The sequence below is a fragment of the Poromitra crassiceps genome, assembly GCF_964638095.1.
Source record: "Poromitra crassiceps genome assembly, chromosome: 2".
NCBI lineage: Eukaryota > Metazoa > Chordata > Actinopteri > Beryciformes > Melamphaidae > Poromitra > Poromitra crassiceps.
In genome coordinates this window covers 98418584-98436968 of record NC_139624.1, presented here as the reverse complement: position 1 = coordinate 98436968, position 18385 = coordinate 98418584, and the positions used below count along the sequence as shown (strand labels likewise).

The window sequence follows — 18385 nt, the reverse complement described above, 5'->3', positions numbered from 1 at the left end:
TGTAGTTAAAACAAAAACATAAATACTGTATGCTACATACAGTACAACACAAAAGGCTGTTATTTACCCTTTGTCGCCACCTGGTGAGTAAATATATATGTAACTAAAACCATTCAAATTGACAACCGGTCCGCGACTTTTTTTTCCATGTATCTACCGGTCCTTGGCACAAAAAAGGTTGGGAACCCCTGTTCTAAAGCATGACCTTTTCCTCCAACTACATCCTGCCAGTGAAACTCCTCACTGTCAGGTGAAAAGAAGTGGCTGCGACTGCACTTTTATCGGAGGAAGCATGTGCTAGTCTACGGCTCTCCCAGGATCAGCATAGGGATGGAGCAACAACAGAAGGGGGAATTGGTCAAGTACAATTTGGGAGAAAAATACCCCAAAGACTTGATCAAGACTGATACATTTCAAGTTTAACCCTGTCTTGCTGGCCGATATGCACACTCAACCCCCAAAACACACACACACACACACACACACACAGACACAGACACAGACACACACACACACACACACACACACACACACACACACACACACACACACACACACACACACACACACACACACACACACACACAGAATGATTTAAAACCAAAGCAGCTCATATGGTATGAGTATGGTATAAAGGACATGTTGTGGTGACATCACTGAGCCAGCACATCTGCTCCGGCTTCCACTACAGTCCTCAGAAATGAGTCAGATATTCATGGCTGCACGAGGAGCTTGCAGATGTTCACTTGAGAGAAAGTCTTCCATCAATATTTGAGCTGAGACCAAATGTTTTGATGCTTTCAGGATTCCTCTCCGGGCCTTTGGTCTGACACATGGAGATCTGGGGGAGGGGCCTCAGAATTGTTTGCGGTCTTTAATGGAAAAACAACTTTCAGAAAAGCTCTTGCTTCCTGTCTGATGCTTATATATCTTGCTTCCTGTCTTATGCTTATATAATGTGTTGGAGGAGAGTTGCTGCATATTTGTGACCAATGTGTAATTAATTGTGGAGTGGGACTTGAAAACAGATGTGGACAGATGGACTGCAGTATTTTGCTCTTGATACACTGGTATCAGACATCAAGATGTCTGTAACATGATGACTATGCACTATGTTATTTTGAGAATGCATGCAAACACTTCAGGTTATTGGCATGGACAGCAGTCCAAATACATGTTATTTATAGACAGGAGTTGATACATCAGATATTGGTTAGCATCTTCCTCCAGTATTGAGATATCCAGTAGCCATGTTGTGGTATTTTATCACAGCCATAGGTCTGCAGTCTACTGTCCTACCTTGAAACCCCCCAAAGTCCCCCCATATGATGAAGAAGACACACTCACACCTGAGGTGTCACCCCCCCCCCCCCCCCCCTGCAAAGTTGTACGGTGTATGATATGCTACTCCAGTCAATATTTGTTGTTGACTTATATAAATCTTTACACTAAACCCAGAAGATTAAATTAGTTATTTGGTGGACACAAAAACTACGAGTTTCAAGCGGGGAAGTTAGTTTAGAGCTGATATCCACATCTTAACGCCATGGTGAAGTGATGCCACATCAACAAACAGCATGACTTGGAGTGAGCTGTTTGCTTTTAGAGCTGTCTGCACTATATCTGTAGGATGAAGACTGTGCCAAGAGGTGCAAACTTGCCAAGTGCCAACTATAAATCATCTGTTATCTTTGCTGTGCTAGCAGCAGTCAAGATCTTGCAAGGCGACTATTGTTCAGCAACAAACCAAAAAAGCCCCATAGCACTTTTTTTCTCTCCACCTAATGCTTGAACGTAAAGGAGCTCACTGGTCCGAGATCAGTCGTCACAAATTCATGAGTTCCAAGTTGCTATGAATGAAGTCTGGGTAAGGCCCATCTGGAGCTGCTCAGCAGAAAATGGAGAAATAACTTTTTTCTATTATTTTTTTCAATGACTTTTTCTAAATTGGCTTAATTCCATTGTAATATAAATTCCGAAGCGGAAAATGTGTCAGGCCCAGAAGGAGCAAGTCCAGATTTTATATCTTGGTTCCAATCTTTGCTCTCTAGTTGGCCTGGAAGAGAGCAGATTGGAGCTTTATTTATACAAACATTTCTAATGTGGAGACTGAAATGATTTATTTAGTTAGACCTCAATAGGCGGAGCTGAAGAACCACAATGTTTCTGAATGACACCTCTCAGGTTATTTTATTATTATTATTATTATTACTACTTTTATTAATAATGTAGTCGTTTTGTGTGTTTTCAAGGAGTCTAAACATAGCATATGGCAGAGAATAATGAGCACAAGATGGCTACCAAATCAAACTAATTGTCAAGGAGTTTGGACAAAAATCTCTGTAGCCTAATGAGCTCATATCAAGATAAGAATGATTGATGGTGATGATGACACACTGGTCATGTCCTTTAACCCAGCTAATGAATATGGTAATTTTTGTTGACTATTATGAATAAAATATTGTTAGTAAATGTGTGAGATAGCCTATAAAGTGTTTTACCAAACTTCACTTTTTCTATTTAACTGCTAGGCTACTGGTCAAAACATAGGTGCTATTAAGGGGCTATACGAGTCAAATAATGTTTAGCCTACTATAGTGTTGCCTTGACAATACATTTAATATATTTTCGGACACTGAGGAAACTATAATTGCCTGGGACAATAAGGTCAACTTCCTGCATAAAGTGTGGGCGAGCTGAAATTTTGCTTCATCTTGAAAAGACGAATTTGTTAGAAAGAGTTCTTGAACCGTTGACCACCAGATGTCACTATTCGCTCTACAGCATTCAACTCTATTGGGGGAAATTGTCTATAGACGCATAGTATATCTATAAAAAGTAACGTTATAAAAAGTTGAGTAACAAAAGTTTAACGCGTCAGCACTTATCATAGAAAGCTGTAATATTTTTTTTGGAACGGCGTCTCCAGCTGAAAATATGTAGGAAGTTCAAGTTTTAGTGAGAATCATAGGCTGGCTAATAATAAAGAAATTTGATAGCAGCGTCGATAGCTTCCTACTAGCTTCCTAATAATATCCAAGAGCAAAAACTGAAGTAACGTTATCAGACCCAACGAAATGTAATATAGCCTACTGCCGTTGCCATTTTCAATTTTGTCCAAACCAAGCGGACTCGCCGCATATTTTACACACGAAGACCACTGGTCAATCCAAATGGATTTATATGCAAACCCTTCTTTAAAAGATGAATACAAAAGCAAACAGATGTTTTAGTGATAATTACAGCACTTACCCTCGCTCCCATACTGTTTTCCATTGTTCGCACCCATTGTAAAGAATACATAATCTATGCGCAAACCTCGGGTTATCAAAAGCAGTTAAATTCCAAAGTAACAGACAGTCGTTCCAGGAGGAGAGAGGCTAGACATGCAGAGTTTTGTGCTGGGCCGCTGACTCTGACTCCAAATAGTTAATCCAGATGTTGCGCACAGAGAACGCCTCGAGATTACGCAAACCTAGAATCCAGACTTCAGCTCCCAACAATGTAGACTCGTATCTCAACATCCCGAGCGGGCTGAGCGTTGTTCACAAAAGCCCAGAGCAGAGCGGAGCAGGCTATGGAGAAAACTTTCTCAACTGCCCTAAATGGTAAGCAGCTGTTTATCAGGTTGAGTGCGGCCAGTCACAGCGGCCAAGCAACTTTCTGGAGGACGCAGAGCAGTCGGCCAGTGGATTTGGATTTAAAGAGCCCGCAGACCAAGGAGAGAGATGTGGATTAAAAAAATAATAAAACAGGGGAGGCCGTGAAGTTGGGCACGAAATGAGTGGCGTAGTAGGCTGCCTACTTTGTACATTATAAACATCTCCATAAGGCGTAGGCCTATAATAAACTACAGTATAGCTTCTACTCAGCTTGACAAAGAGGTTGCATTTTTTTTATGCCATCACAAGTGTGACTAAATTTACTGAGACTCAGCCAATAGGACCAATCAGCGTGACGTCACTGCACCCAGACATGCGGAACCCCGCGGCAGTTAACTCAGTTGTGCCAAACAAATGTTAATATCTCAAAAACTATAAGCTACATCACATCACTTATATTTTGGCATTCTGAGTGAGAGCCTAGGCTATGCATGTCGTGTTAAAGTTGTGTCAATTATCACAGTTTTTAAAACTAGTGCAGTGCCCGTTCCCCCATGCACCACCCCATGGGCGCTTCCCCTCCCGCACACACACTGCACTCTGTCAGGTCCCCCTAAGTGCAAGTTTGAAGTTGATCCGACAAACGGTTCTCGAGATACGCGAAGGACAGACATACAGACAGTCCTGGAATAAGTCCAAATTGCATGAAATGCGGCAGCGGACTCCCCAAGTTTGAAGTCAATCGGACAAATGTTTCTCGAGATAAACTGCTTTTTGTGTTGCCAGCAGGTGGCGCTATGTCAAATTGCAAGAAATTCATCACTGCACTACTTTGAGTTCAGAGGAGCACACTCTCCAAGTTTGAAGTCAATCGGATGAACAGTTCTCAAGATAAACCACTTTTTGTGTTGCCAGTAGGTGGCACTGTGCCAAATTGCACGGAATTCAGCTCCCTGCACTCTGTTGAGTCCCCCTAAGCGCACTCCCCACATTTTAAGTTTTAAGTCGATCAGATGAATGGCTATGGAGATAAAGCGCTTTTTGTGTTGCCAGTAGGTGGCGCTATGCCAAATTGCATGGAATTCAGCTCCCTGCACTCCCTTGAGTCTCCCTATGGCAGCGCATTCCTCAAGTTTGAAGTTGATCGGACGAACGGTTCTCAAGATAAACCACTTTTTGTGTGGCCAGTAGGTGTCGCTGTGCCGAATTGCACAAAATTTGGCACTGCACTGTGTCGAGTTCCCAACAGCGCACTCCCCAAAGTTGAAGTCGATCGGACGAATGGTTCTTGAGATAAACCAAATTTTTTATGTTGCCAGTAGGTGGCACTATGCCGAATTGTACGAGAACAGGGCACTGCACTGCACAATAGGGCACACTCCCAAAGTTTGAAGTCGATCTGACCAACATTCTCGATGGCATGCAGCAGATGATGCTCATCCATAAGCAGTGGTGGAAATGGCCAGGTTTTACTCTGGGAACCCTACTTACACAGGATTGGGGTTCCCGGAAGTGGCGTGGCCCTAGAGGATATTATTTCTGAATGCGTGACTCATTATAGCCTACCATTATAGCCACGTAAAAATCTCTTAGAAATCTCACTTAACTAAGATCACTGAGCTCTACTGATTATTTCCCCTTGATTTTATTCATGACAGACTTTAATATTAATGCTGCTTATTCATCTTACAAATACATGTTCTCCTACTATTCTCTGCTGCTTTCATGCTGCCCTCTCTCCAGTGTTTACTTTACCCCCCTCCTTCTCGACCAATCACTCTGAATGACCCTACTTACAGCACCATTCACTCTCTCAACGACTGTACTCACAGCAGTGTTGACACTTCTCACTTAGCCCAGAACAGCCAGGGCTTGAAGGACCACACGCTTGATTGAACACAAATCTATTAATATCGAACGTGTTTCGCTTCCGAATCGCACGGAAACAGGTCACTGCACCCCGTCGGGTCGCCATCAGCGCACCCCCTGAGTTTCAAGTCGATCCAACCAACGGTTCTGGAGATACGCGAAGGACAGAGAGAGAGAGAGACAGACAGATGCTATCGTCATTATAGTATTCACCTTATGTAGCCACGCCCATTTGACCTGGTTGTGTGGCTGTATCAAAACTTCCGGCTAAAAATAATAATAAAATAAAATAAAAAATAGCTGCGCTGCTCCAATATCATCTAACTCTGAATTAACTAATAATTTAACCAATTGTATGTAACATACCAAATAAAAGCAAACGCAATGTCTAAGAATGCAACGCCATGTAACTGGCTTGTTAAGTCTCGCATTCCAGGGAATTACGTTAACGTCTGCGGGTCTTATAGGCGTAAGTGGCTCACGCTGCCTCGGAGGAGAGAAAACCATCTGAAGCTTTCTTTGTTGGAGTGCAGGTATGTTTTACAAGAAAGTGCTCGTCATTGTCGACGATAACGTTATCTGACCTGGCTAACAGTGGATACTCGCTTGCTTGCTGTGTACCGGCTCAAAGTAGTAGGCTACGTTCTTTATTTTACCCCTTCAACTGTCCGCTCCAAAAACAACACTTTATTTTGCGCCGTGACCGCCGGAAGTGTTAAAAGGACCCGGAAGAATTTGGCCCACTGTAAGGTCTGAACATAAGGTGAATAGACTAGTGCAGTGCCCGTTCCCCCCTGCACCACCCCGTGGGCGCTTCCCCCCCGCACACACACTGCACTCTGTCAGGTCCCCCTAAGCGCAAGTTTGAAGTCAATCCGACAAACGGTTCTCGAGATACGTGAACGACAGACATACAGACAGTCCTGGAATAAGTCCAAATTGCATGAAATGCGGCACCGCACTCCATCGGGGTCCGAGCAGCGCACTCCCAAAGTTTGAAGTCACAATCGGACAACTGTTTCTCGAGATAAACTGCTTTTTGTGTGGCCAGAAGGTGGCACTATGTCAAATTGCAAGAAATTCAGCGGCGCACTACTTCAAGTTCCCACGAGCACACTCCCCAAGTTTGAAGTCAATCGGATGAACGGTTCTCAAGATAAACCACTTTTTGTGTTGCCAGTAGGTGGCGCTATGCCGAATTGCACAAAAACAGGGCACTGCACTCCCTTCAGTCCCCCTAAGCGCACTCCCCAAAGTGGAAGTCGATCAGACGAACGGTTCTTGAGATAAACAGCATTTGTTATGTTGCCAGTAGGTGGCGCTATGCCGAATTGCATGAAAACAGGGCACTGCACTGCACAATAGGGCACACTCCCAGAGTTTGAAGTCGATCCGACTAACGGTTCTCGATGGCATGCAGCAGATGATGCTCATCCATAAGCAGTTGTGGAAATAGCCAGGTTTTACTCTGGGAACCCTACTTTCACAGGATGGGGGTTCCCGGAAGTGGCGTGGCCCTAGAGCATGGATACTCAACTTGCTTTGCCTGGGGGACACTTTTGCAAAATGACAGGAGGCAAGGGGCCAGTCAATAAACATTAATATTAATTTTTCTGTAGCAGAGTGAGTTTAGTCTGACATTCTTTTGCATAGTTAATACATATACTGTAAGTGCCTGGGTGGCGAGCAGACAGCCATATTTGACAATTTAGCTGGAGCTCAGTCAAATTTTATTTAACCTTAGTTTTCATTGTGAATTAGGAAATTGTCAGGGGGCCACTCTGCACCCTATCGCGGGCCGCATCTGGCCGAGGGCCGCAAGTTGAATATCACTACCCTAGAGCAGAGGTTCTCAAATGTTTTTCAGCCAAGGACCCCTTACAAGATAGAAAATATACCGGGGACCCCCTCATTCTGATTTGTGATTTTGGGCTAAGCTTAATTGTTTCCACGGTAACGTGCTTGACTTTTAATTTGATAGGTTTGTTATTAGAATGTAATCCATGAACCATTTTAGATTTAAAGCATAAACTATTTTCGTTGAACTATGAAGATTTTGCAAAATAATTTTTTTTTTTTTTATTACATTACATTTACATTACGTCATTTAGCAGACACTTTTGTTTTATCCAAAGCGACTTACAATATCATAATTTGTCAACAGTACAGAAAACCACTATGCAACACAATCAATGACAGCCAAGATATTTTGATAGACTAGCACCATGTAGGAAGTAGTTTGAGAAGGAATAAGTAACATGTAGCATTTTATTTAAAAAAAAAAAAAAAAAAAAAAAAAAAAACACTTTTTTTTTTTTTTACTTGAAAACTTTTCGCGGACCCCCTGGCAAAGTGCCACGGACCCCTGGGGGTCCGCGGACCCCCATTTGAGAACCACTGCCCTAGAGGATATTATTTCTGAAGTCGTGACTCATTATATCTTACCATTATAGCCATGTAGAAATCTCTTAGAAATATCACTTAACTAAGATCACTGAGCTCTACTGATTATTTCCCCTTGAATTTATTCATGACAGACTTGAATATGAATGCTTCTTATTCAGCTTACAAATACATGTTCTCCTTCTCTGCTCCTTTTATTCATGACAGACCCCCTCCCTCATTCTCGACCATTCATTATCAACGACTCTACTTACAGGCCATTCACCCTCAACGACTGTACTCACAGCAGTTTACTTTTTTTTTCCAATATTTTATTTTACAATTTTCTGAACAAAACAGAACAGCAGTGTTTACTTATTACTTACTGTCAACGACCCTACTTAAAGCTGGGTCTGGGGCTTAGGGCTTGAAGGAGCAGAACTGAAGACAAATATTCAAATATCGTGTTTCGTGTCCGAATCGCACGAAAACAGGGCACTGCACTCCATCGGGTCACAATCAGCGCACTCCCCGGGTTTCAAGTCGATCCGACCAAAGGTTCTGGAGATGCGCGAAGGACAGACAGACAGCTGTGCCAAAAGAAAAGAAGAGGCTAGGCCTATGTGCTGTAGCCTATTGTATTTTTAACTGAATATCAATTTAATGTCAGCTGAGCTCTATTATTGAAGCTTTGGCTAAAGCCCTGAATTTTACAATGTTTTAAAATAAATATGTTTAAAAATCGATTGTGTGTTAAAAGCTTGTGTGTTACGTTTTCATTAGCGTTAATATATTACACTAAGGAAGGTATGTGACCATAATTAATTTCAATGTCCACTATCAAGAGCAATTCAGTTGGTTCATGAAATCGCTGGGCTGCGTGCCGTGCAGTGTTTGTGGTGTGCCAGATTCGAGCTGTCAAAAGAAGACAAAAGACTCGCTCCTGGCCAATCCCGCCGCTTGACTCCTGCGTAGGCGGGCACAGGGCGTGGTTTTGCCAGAATCACGGTGGGTTTCGTAATAACACCTCAAATCCCGACTCTCTAGCACCTTCCTATCCTGAGCTACGGCCATTTCCCCACTAAACGTCCACGAGTGACTGACTGTCATGACTTCTCCATCTCATGACCCCATGCAGGACCGCTGGTCCAGCGCCGCGGTAAAAATGCTATGCATACAAACAAGTGAGAATTGCATTTAAAACAAACTGCTATAATACAACTGTAGATTTTTTTTTTTTACCAAAAGTTTGGGGCCTAAAGTCCTATTCTAAATATACATTGATCTCATGTTCTTGTATCCAACATAACTATTTAAACTCATTTAAATTTGCAGTGTGTTGATTTCTGGTTCATTCTCATGGGAGCCATCCAAAATGCATCATATACTTTAACAATGTTTGATTGGATCGCATGGTACCAATCAACTGGGCTCTTGGCTGTCTGAGAGAGGTCAAATGCCAAGCCTCAAACCCCTTTGCAGCCAAACATGGCTGCCACACTGGAATGCACACCAACAAAGTGTTCTGCATCCTGCGTTTAGGACTTTTATTGATGCATGGGAGCATAATACGTGAATTAACAAATAGAGATATAGTTTGCTAAACTCACACTGCTGCAGTTGTGTCATTGACCACAGTCTGAAAATTAGCTAAAATAAGTTAGACCGCTTATAAAAAAGGGGCATGATTCAAAACCGGTATAGTTTAAATGGAAGGTGTGTCAATTTTCCAACTAAGAAAACTACAACCAACTTTAAATGGAAAGAATGAGCCTGAATTTGAGCCGTAACAACTGTACACAAAATCATTACAGTACATGAATTACATTACAAATAGATTTATACTGATCTGATGCATGAACACCACAACTGCTTTGCCAATATATTTATTTGATTCTAAAAACAGTAATACAACAATTTAAGGCTTAAGGACTTCAAATCACATTTAATGTACTTAACGTCAGATAAGCTCTGGATAATGGCTGTTACCGGTTATCCAATGTGAAAACACACCCGCAGCGGTAACTGGGTACGGGTTGACTGGAGGACTTGCGTTTATTTCACGAAAAAGCTCAGATGTGGCTACAGACATGGCATAGCAGGCTGAACCAGGAACTGTGGAGCTGTCTCCTGGCCCTGTTGCACTCTGGGAGAAGGTGGTCGAGGGAGGAGCGGGAACACCGTTGGACTCTGTGACAGCAGCGTTTTCGTGGTCGGAAGACGCAGGGCCAGCAGGGGGAGCTGGGTGGTCATCTCCAGCCCATGCTCCAGCCTCTGTGGTGGCCACACACACAGGAGGAAGTGAGGGAGAGGGGATCTTCTCCAGTTTATCGTACAACGCCCTCATGGTCACAGGAATGGACATGCACCTGAGTCATTACAACATGATGCGTGAGTTAGAAGAAAGGCGGTTCTGAGTGCAGAATGCAAAGATGGGATCCACACTGACTTTGACGAGATATCGCCATAACGAGCATGAAAATAGCGTTCATGAAGTCACAGTGGCTTTGAACTTTGACCACCAAAATCAAATCAGTTCATCCTTTTGCGTCCAAGTGGAGGTTTGAGCCAAATTTGAAGAAATTCCATCAAGGCGTTCCTGAGATATCGCGTTAACAAGCTTGAAAATGTCAGTCTTGAGGTCAGTGACCTTGAACTTTGACCACCAAAATCTAATCAGATCATCCTTGAGTCCAAGTGGACGTTTGAGCCAAATTCGAAACAATTATGTCAAAGTGTTCCTGAGATATCGCGTTAACGTGCATGAAAATGACATTCGTGAGGTCACAGTGACCTTGAACTTTGAACACCAAAATCTAAATCAGTTCATCGTTGAGTCCAAGTGGAAGTTTGAGCGAAATTTGAGGAAATTCCGTGAAGGCGTTCCTGAGATCGCGTGTTAATAAACATCGGAAGGACGATAGCCGGGCTCCGGCCCGGCTATCGTCGGCAGAAAAAATGCTGCTATTTCCACACAAACATCCATCATTCTCCTCAGGATGTGAAGTGTTGATTCTCGGACGAGGAGAGGTCCAGAGAGCTGCGGCATATTAATGAATTTGGGTGCTATAATTTAATAATAAAAGATAACTTTCAAAAGCGTGGGAACCCGACTAAAAAGTACTGGAGGACAGCAATCGTGCATATGCCGGCTTTGTGGTGGGACAAGCACATCCTCACTGACCAATCGGAAACATGCTTCAAAGTGTCAAGGATGTCCAGATAACAGGTCACACATTCCCTGAACACTCCTGCAGTGTTTACCTACACGTGTGTACTGTACACTATTAAAGTGTCTAGTGGTGGGACAAGGACAGGATGTACACAAAGAAACCATACCTATTCATAACACTGGATATGTATTCATCCATAGAGGGATCCTCTGCTCCTGCTGCAAAAAGCCTGCAGGTAAGCTGACGAGAGCCAGAAACGTTCACCAGCACTGCAGACAGGAACACACTATTAAGACAGAACTTTGGCATAATGTCACTGTTGGGTGAAAACTATTGATTGAGAAAATTATACAACCATTGGGTTTATCAAACCTTTTCAAAACCAATTAGATAAACTAAAAAAAGACATGCTAGTCAAGCTAAAAATAGGGCTATTTTTCCTACATTTGGGTGCATAAGGTTTTGATCCATCAGCAATGACATGTTAACTTCAATAAAACTTCTCTCCAGCAAATGCTCACAAACAGCGAGGGAGTCGATGTCGGGTCGGTGGAAGGTCACAGACAGGCTGGTGTCAGACTCCGGCAGGACTTCAAAGTGCAGATCATAAACTAAGCCTGACAACAGGATTGATAAGCAAAAATTAGCATTACAGAATGGGTGACTAATGAAGTATAATTAATAACATGTCAAAACAATAGGATGGCCGTACTCCATAATAACCTATTTTCTAATGTAAGTAGTAGTAGTAGTAGAAAACTTTAACGTCCTCGAAGGAGGCAATTTGTTGTACAACACAGTACATGAGGACACAGACACATTAAAATGGCATACACAAATCATAAAAATCATAAAATCATCTATAGCGGTCAGAAGTCATGGTGTAGAGCAGCTTACCTGGAGCGTCCCCCTCGGAGGTGACACAGCTGCTCAGCAGTGTGTTGATGGCACACTGGTGACGCAGCAGCTGCAGCAGGGCGGGGACGTGGGCGGGGTGTGTGAGGGGAACACTGTCCACCACAGCTCCTCTCTGGGCAGGCGCCTCCCATGCGGCACCAGGGAAGACATAACTGTGTGTCACTTCACCAAGAGGCTGGACAGAAAGAAAAGAAGAGTTCAATCCTTTCGTCTCACGGGTTTACATAATAACATGAAACTACGGCTGTTCACTTTGTGCGTCGAGCTGAACCAGACAAGGATGTCCATTACTTCAAACATGATCATGACATTGTGACCGGTCGTGTATCTCAGTTAGAATGTCCCTCCATGTATCGCCAGTGATTTCAGTACCCAACTCTTCTGCCCACACGTTCCTAAATTTAGCATCAGACAATACAACATGGGCATGCAAGAATGAATATAGAAAGGAGATTGATCCCGTAATGTTAGGGTCATGACGAACAAGGCTGTCGAATATGGTATGTTCAGGTATATTTTCATAATGTGGTGAGTCCCAATATAGTTTCTTATTTGGAGGTATCTAAAAAAAGTGTGTTGCTGGTCAGCTACAGCAGGACTGTTGCTGTGTTGTTGGAAAGATGCCAGTCTCCACCCCCCCCCCCCCTCCAGTCAAGACACATTGTACATACCACTATAAACATGGTATCCTGCTCATCAAATGTCTCCCCACAACCGTTTGTGCTCAGTGAACTTCTCATCAGAATCTTGGGAAAGGGTGCCCACTGCAGGTCAACATCTGGTATAGTAACATCTATGGGAAATATCAGCAGGCAAGGAAAGACGAGCATGTGGTAGGACATAAATACCTGCCTGTAGGATGCATGTTCAAATAGAAGAAAACCATGGGAGTGAATAAAAAACAGCCTCCTATCCTTAAATAGCCTTTAAAGTGCTGCAAAGCGTCATTGTAATTCACAATGCTTCTCTGGAGTTGTCCAGCCAAGGCAACAAAACAAAACTGTGGCATTTAGCGGCCCAAAGGAAAGTGTGTAAAATATGTGTTAACCCAGTGGTCCCCAACCACCGGGCCGCGGACCGGTACCGGGCCACCACGCATTTGGTACCGGGCTGCAAGCCCGATCAAAATATTATAGGCTGTGTGTGGTAGTTGAAACATAGTTTCAAGTTGACATTTATTTATGTTTGTAGTTGAAACAAAAACATAAATACTGTAGGCTGCATACAGTACAACACAAAAGGCTGTTATTTACCCTTTGTCGCCACCTGGTGAGTAAATATATATGTAACTAAAACCATTAAAATTGACAACCGGTCCGCAACTTTTTTTTCCATGCATCTACCGGTCCTTGGCACAAAAAAGGTTGGGAACCCCTGTGTTAACCCTTCCATCCTGTGTGAGCTAAAGAAGAATAGCCAAGCCCAAGCATATCCAATTTCATTGAGTAGAAGTATTTTCTGTGCAATGTTTCCAGACCTGTAACTTGGCTTAGCTTGTTGACAAAAGAGGAGAACATTGGCAGCGCTGGCTGGAGTTTGAGCAGGAAGCAGGCTGACAAAGTCTCATGCTGCACCTCACTCACAGGAATAAACATGGGGTGACTGTCACAAGACAAAAACACCAAACATCAACATTGACTTTCAAATTAATTATGGAATCCAATATGAATGTGGTGTCCTGTTAGCTCAGTAACACATGTTGCCCCAGCAGGGAGACACTTACCCCTGGGGATCAAACTGAGGAGGCTGTGGGATCAGAGACGTCATCTGCAGCATGTGAGTCGCATCACTGAGTCCCACAATCAACTGGGCCGCCTGGACAACTGGCTCCATGTCTGCAATCTCTTCAAACACAAGAGCTTTTCCAAATCTGAACATTTTGAAGGCCAGCTTCACATTCTCTAGGACTTAATTTGCATATGGAAATCCACCTCATTTTCAGTCACAAAATAGCAAGTGGTCTGCCACTAACGAAGCCCTGAAGGCCTGAGTCCAGAGTCTGCACCCAAACACTCACTAAGAAAATGATCTATATTAGTATACTGAATATTAGCCAGCCATTTCAGTTCAGGATCGGTCTGCATTTCGGAGACTCGTCCAACCGTGGCTTAACAAATATCAGCATTTGTTGCTGCTTAAGAGAAGTAGCACCTTACTTGAATCAGAGGTTTTCTTAACATCAGTGGGGCTGATATAGAACTGGATGGTCAGTGGGCAATCTGGCGTGAGAAATATATACATTTCCTTTTCAGTATACCATTAAAGCGTTTGAGCAAAACACTGAATGCATTTTTGATATTTTTCCTTCTTATAATGCACCTTCTTTTCCAGCTATCAGACACCCAATCCTGCCATTGAGAATCATGTCCACTCGGGCATCATACTCCTTTACTGCCCTAAAAAACCAGAAGAACAAAGTGTTGCTTCACAGCTACACAACAGGGTTTTTTAGGCCTGGTCATTTAATGTCACACACCTTGGCAAAAGTGACATTTTCTGCAAATCTTTCGCCAGGTGCTGTAGAGATGTAAACAATTTGATTTTAACGTCACTGAAAAAAAGAAGACAGAATTAGCTACAAGTAATGGCTACAAGAGATCCAAAATCTTGAAGGCTAACAAACGTTACAGGCAGCACTTGTCTCCAGGGATGTTGTAATGGGTCCAGAGGCCCGCCAACTTCATAGAGAACTCCGCAAATTTGTTTGACCTGTGTTAATAAGCAGAAACGCACCTGAAATCTTAATTGAATCAAATAACACTGTCACTTTGTCTCCATTGTCACCATTTGCTGCAGTGTGAAGCAAAATGTCCAAAACATAAACTGACCTCAGCAACTGAAGAAGGGACTCGCTGGACTGCAAAACAACGTTTCATTTTGTCAATATAATAAGAATAATTTGTGGTGTGGGGATGACTGGAATGGCTGGAAAACAGACTTGTCTCCTTACCACAGGCACTTCGCCGTGCAGTGCCACTTTGACCGCCTCCACCCCGCCACCTGGCAGCAACACCACCTCCAGGTAGAACAGGTCGGCTGTCAGGTAGCATGTGGCCTCAGTGAAGTGAAAGCCCATCCTACAGGGAGGACAGGTGGATACTGAAGCAAGTCAGTGTCATCACTACACTACAGACAGCACAATCAGACAATATTGATCTATGGTTGTCCCATTCGCTCCCTGATCATAAAGTGAAAATGTTCTGCAAAAATTAAATACTGCTTTAAATCAAGACCCTGTAGCTGATAAGGTAGAGGCAGGTGTAGGTAATTAAAAAAGAAGAAACAAGAAATCAAAACCGTCAAATATTAAAAGCTTTCAATGACACAAATGTTGGGGAGGGAACAAATGCAGCTGTGGGTCAGAATCAGACCTCTTTACCCTCTGTGTTTAGCAATCACTTCCAGGCGTGACATCATCAAATTCATAGATGATCCTGAAACATCAAGATTTGGATTTATTCACAAGTACTTTCAAGATATAATCTTAAACTGCAAATATCCTCAGCACATAAAGACAATAGTCAATAGACTATCCAAAAAGGTTAATTTAGTCTAAACTTGATTAACTATTTATTAAATGTTAATATAGTCATTTAGTTTTTGTACCTGGACATGTTTCGACTGCTGACTTCCTGCAGTCTTCCTCAAAAGAGTGACATAATGTTGTTATGACGGGTCCTGTCAGCTGATTTATATAGGTTTGGTCACCCTACCTTAGCCTGGGTAAACCCATCCCCCACGTGACCTGCTCTCTCAGTTCCCAGTCACTAGTGACTGAGAACAGGTCTGAGAGCAGGTCACGTGGGGGATGGGTTTACCCAGGCTAACCCTACCTAGTACCTAGAGTGGTAGGATGACCATGCCCCCCTGTTGACCGATCGCATCCCAGGTACAGGAGCTGGTGCATCCTAAGGACCGAATCGACGCAGAGAAAAAGTGTGATGTGATATATGAGATCTCATGCCTATCATGCAATAAAACTTACATTGGAGAAAGAGTGTTTGGCACACGAAAGAAAGAACTCAAGAAAGAATGTGAAAAGGAAACATCTGGAGCGGTGCGCGCACACGTGCAATCAAACAGAAAGCGGAGCAGGAGAATTTGAAATCGGCCATCTCAGATCACTGCAAAAGAGAGAACCACATCATGGCCTGGGAGAGGGCCATGGTCATTCGATGGGAAAACAACAGATACCACTGTTTGTTCAGGGAGGCAGTAGAGATCCAGAAATGTGCCCGGGGGACTGTAATGAGGGGGGCCTACATGTTGTCTCATACCTGGGATGCAGTCCCTAATAAACTATCGGTCAACAGGGGGGTGGTTATCCTACCACTCCAGGTAGGATGGCCAAACCTATATAAATCAGCTGAAGGGACAAGTCACAGCAACATCATGTGACGTGTGATACTTCTGAGGAAGATCTGCAGGAAGTCAGCAGTCGAAACAAGTCAAGTTATGAAAACTAAATGACTAGTCTTGTTATATGAACATTTAATGAATTCATAAAGACAACGTTGATAACAGAGAATATATAAATGCTTAGGCTATACATGTTGGGGGGGGAAGAAAATCTAAAATCATTTATATATTGCTTGTTTACCATTCAGAGCTTCATGGAGCCTTTCCAGGCATCTAACCAGTGACTCACGGGGTTTAGAGTCATCTCTGGATTTCTCCTACAAAAAAACAAACAAAAGACAATGAAGCAGCTGTGTAGCCTGTCCTTGGCCTGGCTCATCCCTCTGTGCAACACACAAGCATGCTGTAATGTCTGCACTGATGTTGTCATGTGGACATTTTGCACTAAGGGACAGGGGAATACTGTTAAAACCAGAGGGACACCATCTTTATGCACCTGGCCCACTGAAAATAATGTGTGCATTGAAAGTAGGCTACCGTCGGGAAAGCTCAGAGCTTTGCCCTCATTACCCACTTCTTGACAAGCTCAGTCTGACAAAAACTCCCTTTGAGCATCACTGCTGGCAAAAAGCTACATAACCCCAGCTGCCTTCCCTTCTCCCCTTGGCCCACACACCACTATACCGAGTAAACCCGTTCCTCAAGCAGGGCAGGCCTGCCAAGCTCAACTCCTTATTAAGCCAAAGTATCCATCCTGCTCCACCCATGACAAATAAAAAACTAAAACCTCCCCAATGGATAGTTCAGTGTCACACACTTTCTAGCCTCAGTCTGTTGAAAGTAAAACAAATGAGAGGCATTACTAGTTTTGGGAAACTTGGAACCAACGGTAGCATCTGCTAAAGGGCTATCTTACAAAGAATGGGGCTTAAAGGCATTCATTTGTGCATTGACATATAGCAAAACCAAACAATTGAATGCAATGTCTTTCTAAAACAGGACAGTGTCCAGCAAAGGAATCAAGAGAGGTCCGATTGAAGGCAGCAGTAAGATAACGGAAGACATCTGTCCATTTTGATTCTATTTTACCCATCATAGGCCCAGCAGTAGAAATGAATCAGATGATCAATAACGGTCAAATAAGCATTAAGTGTTTATCGGACAAAGACTTAAGTGTTCCAGGATAGTAATGATGATCTCATTCTCAATGCCTCACCATGCACCAGTTTGCTTATTCAAAGCACATCACCACAGCAGAGAAACCATTCACTAATTCTTTCTAATGACTTATTCATGCGATTCATCTCTTGTCTGCATGAAGAACAAGTAAGGGACATTTTGTAAATGAATTAGTTACATTCAAATCACCCTGATTTTGCTTAGTAGGTTTTGTGTGATCTTCATAATTTGCAGTGTGGTATTAAAGGGGATGAAGTTGTTAATAAAAACTGATGGTCAAACAGTGGTAAAACATAATTATTAGGCTACTGTGTGACAAGATGGGGGGTCCCCATTGGGGGATGTTACACAGCAATTCTGATCTTACAGGCAAACATCTTTAGGTTTCAGTTTTGGGGAGATGATAATCAGATAGGCTAATGTGTCTTACCATGCATTTATGTCTTACCATGCATTTACGGACAAGCTGAAAGGTGTCATTCCAGCTCTTGTCTGCAAATTTCAAGTGCAGGTCTGAGATGAACTCTAATGCAAACAAAGATCAAACTATTTGACAACTAAACTCATTAGCCACTGACTTAAAGTAGCTATAGCTACAGTTAACAATATACGTTTGTAGGCAACATCACATCACACAAAGCAGATCACATGTATCAGGCTCTTGTTGGGCCTCACACAAATGTGTAGGTATGTGATAGGTCAGCCTAATTTCACAAAATGTAGCCTACTTGCATGATTGCATCTCTTAATAATCACAATGTTTGCAGTCCACATTCATTTAAGTTGATCTTGATTTTGTAGGCCTACATCAAAAACATATAGCCTGCTCTAGAACTTTACCTGGCCTCCGAAATTCCATTTTTCTCGCGCAGTTCTTGACAAAGGGTCGCCTGAACAAACGTG

At 42.9% G+C, this 18385-nt stretch overlaps 1 protein-coding gene across 1 annotated transcript in view; it reads right to left on the bottom strand.

Moving 5' to 3' along the window:
• The window catches only part of LOC310796256 (F-box/LRR-repeat protein 7-like), a 34565-nt gene extending 31254 nt beyond the window's left edge, over positions 1 to 3311 (bottom strand). Inside the window, exon 1 of the mRNA XM_083658413.1 lies at positions 3253 to 3311. Within this exon, the coding sequence (XP_083514539.1) occupies positions 3253 to 3289 (37 nt within the window). The 5' untranslated portion in view covers positions 3290 to 3311. The remainder of the gene's footprint in view (positions 1 to 3252) is intronic.
• Positions 3312 to 18385: the final 15074 nt, after the last annotated feature.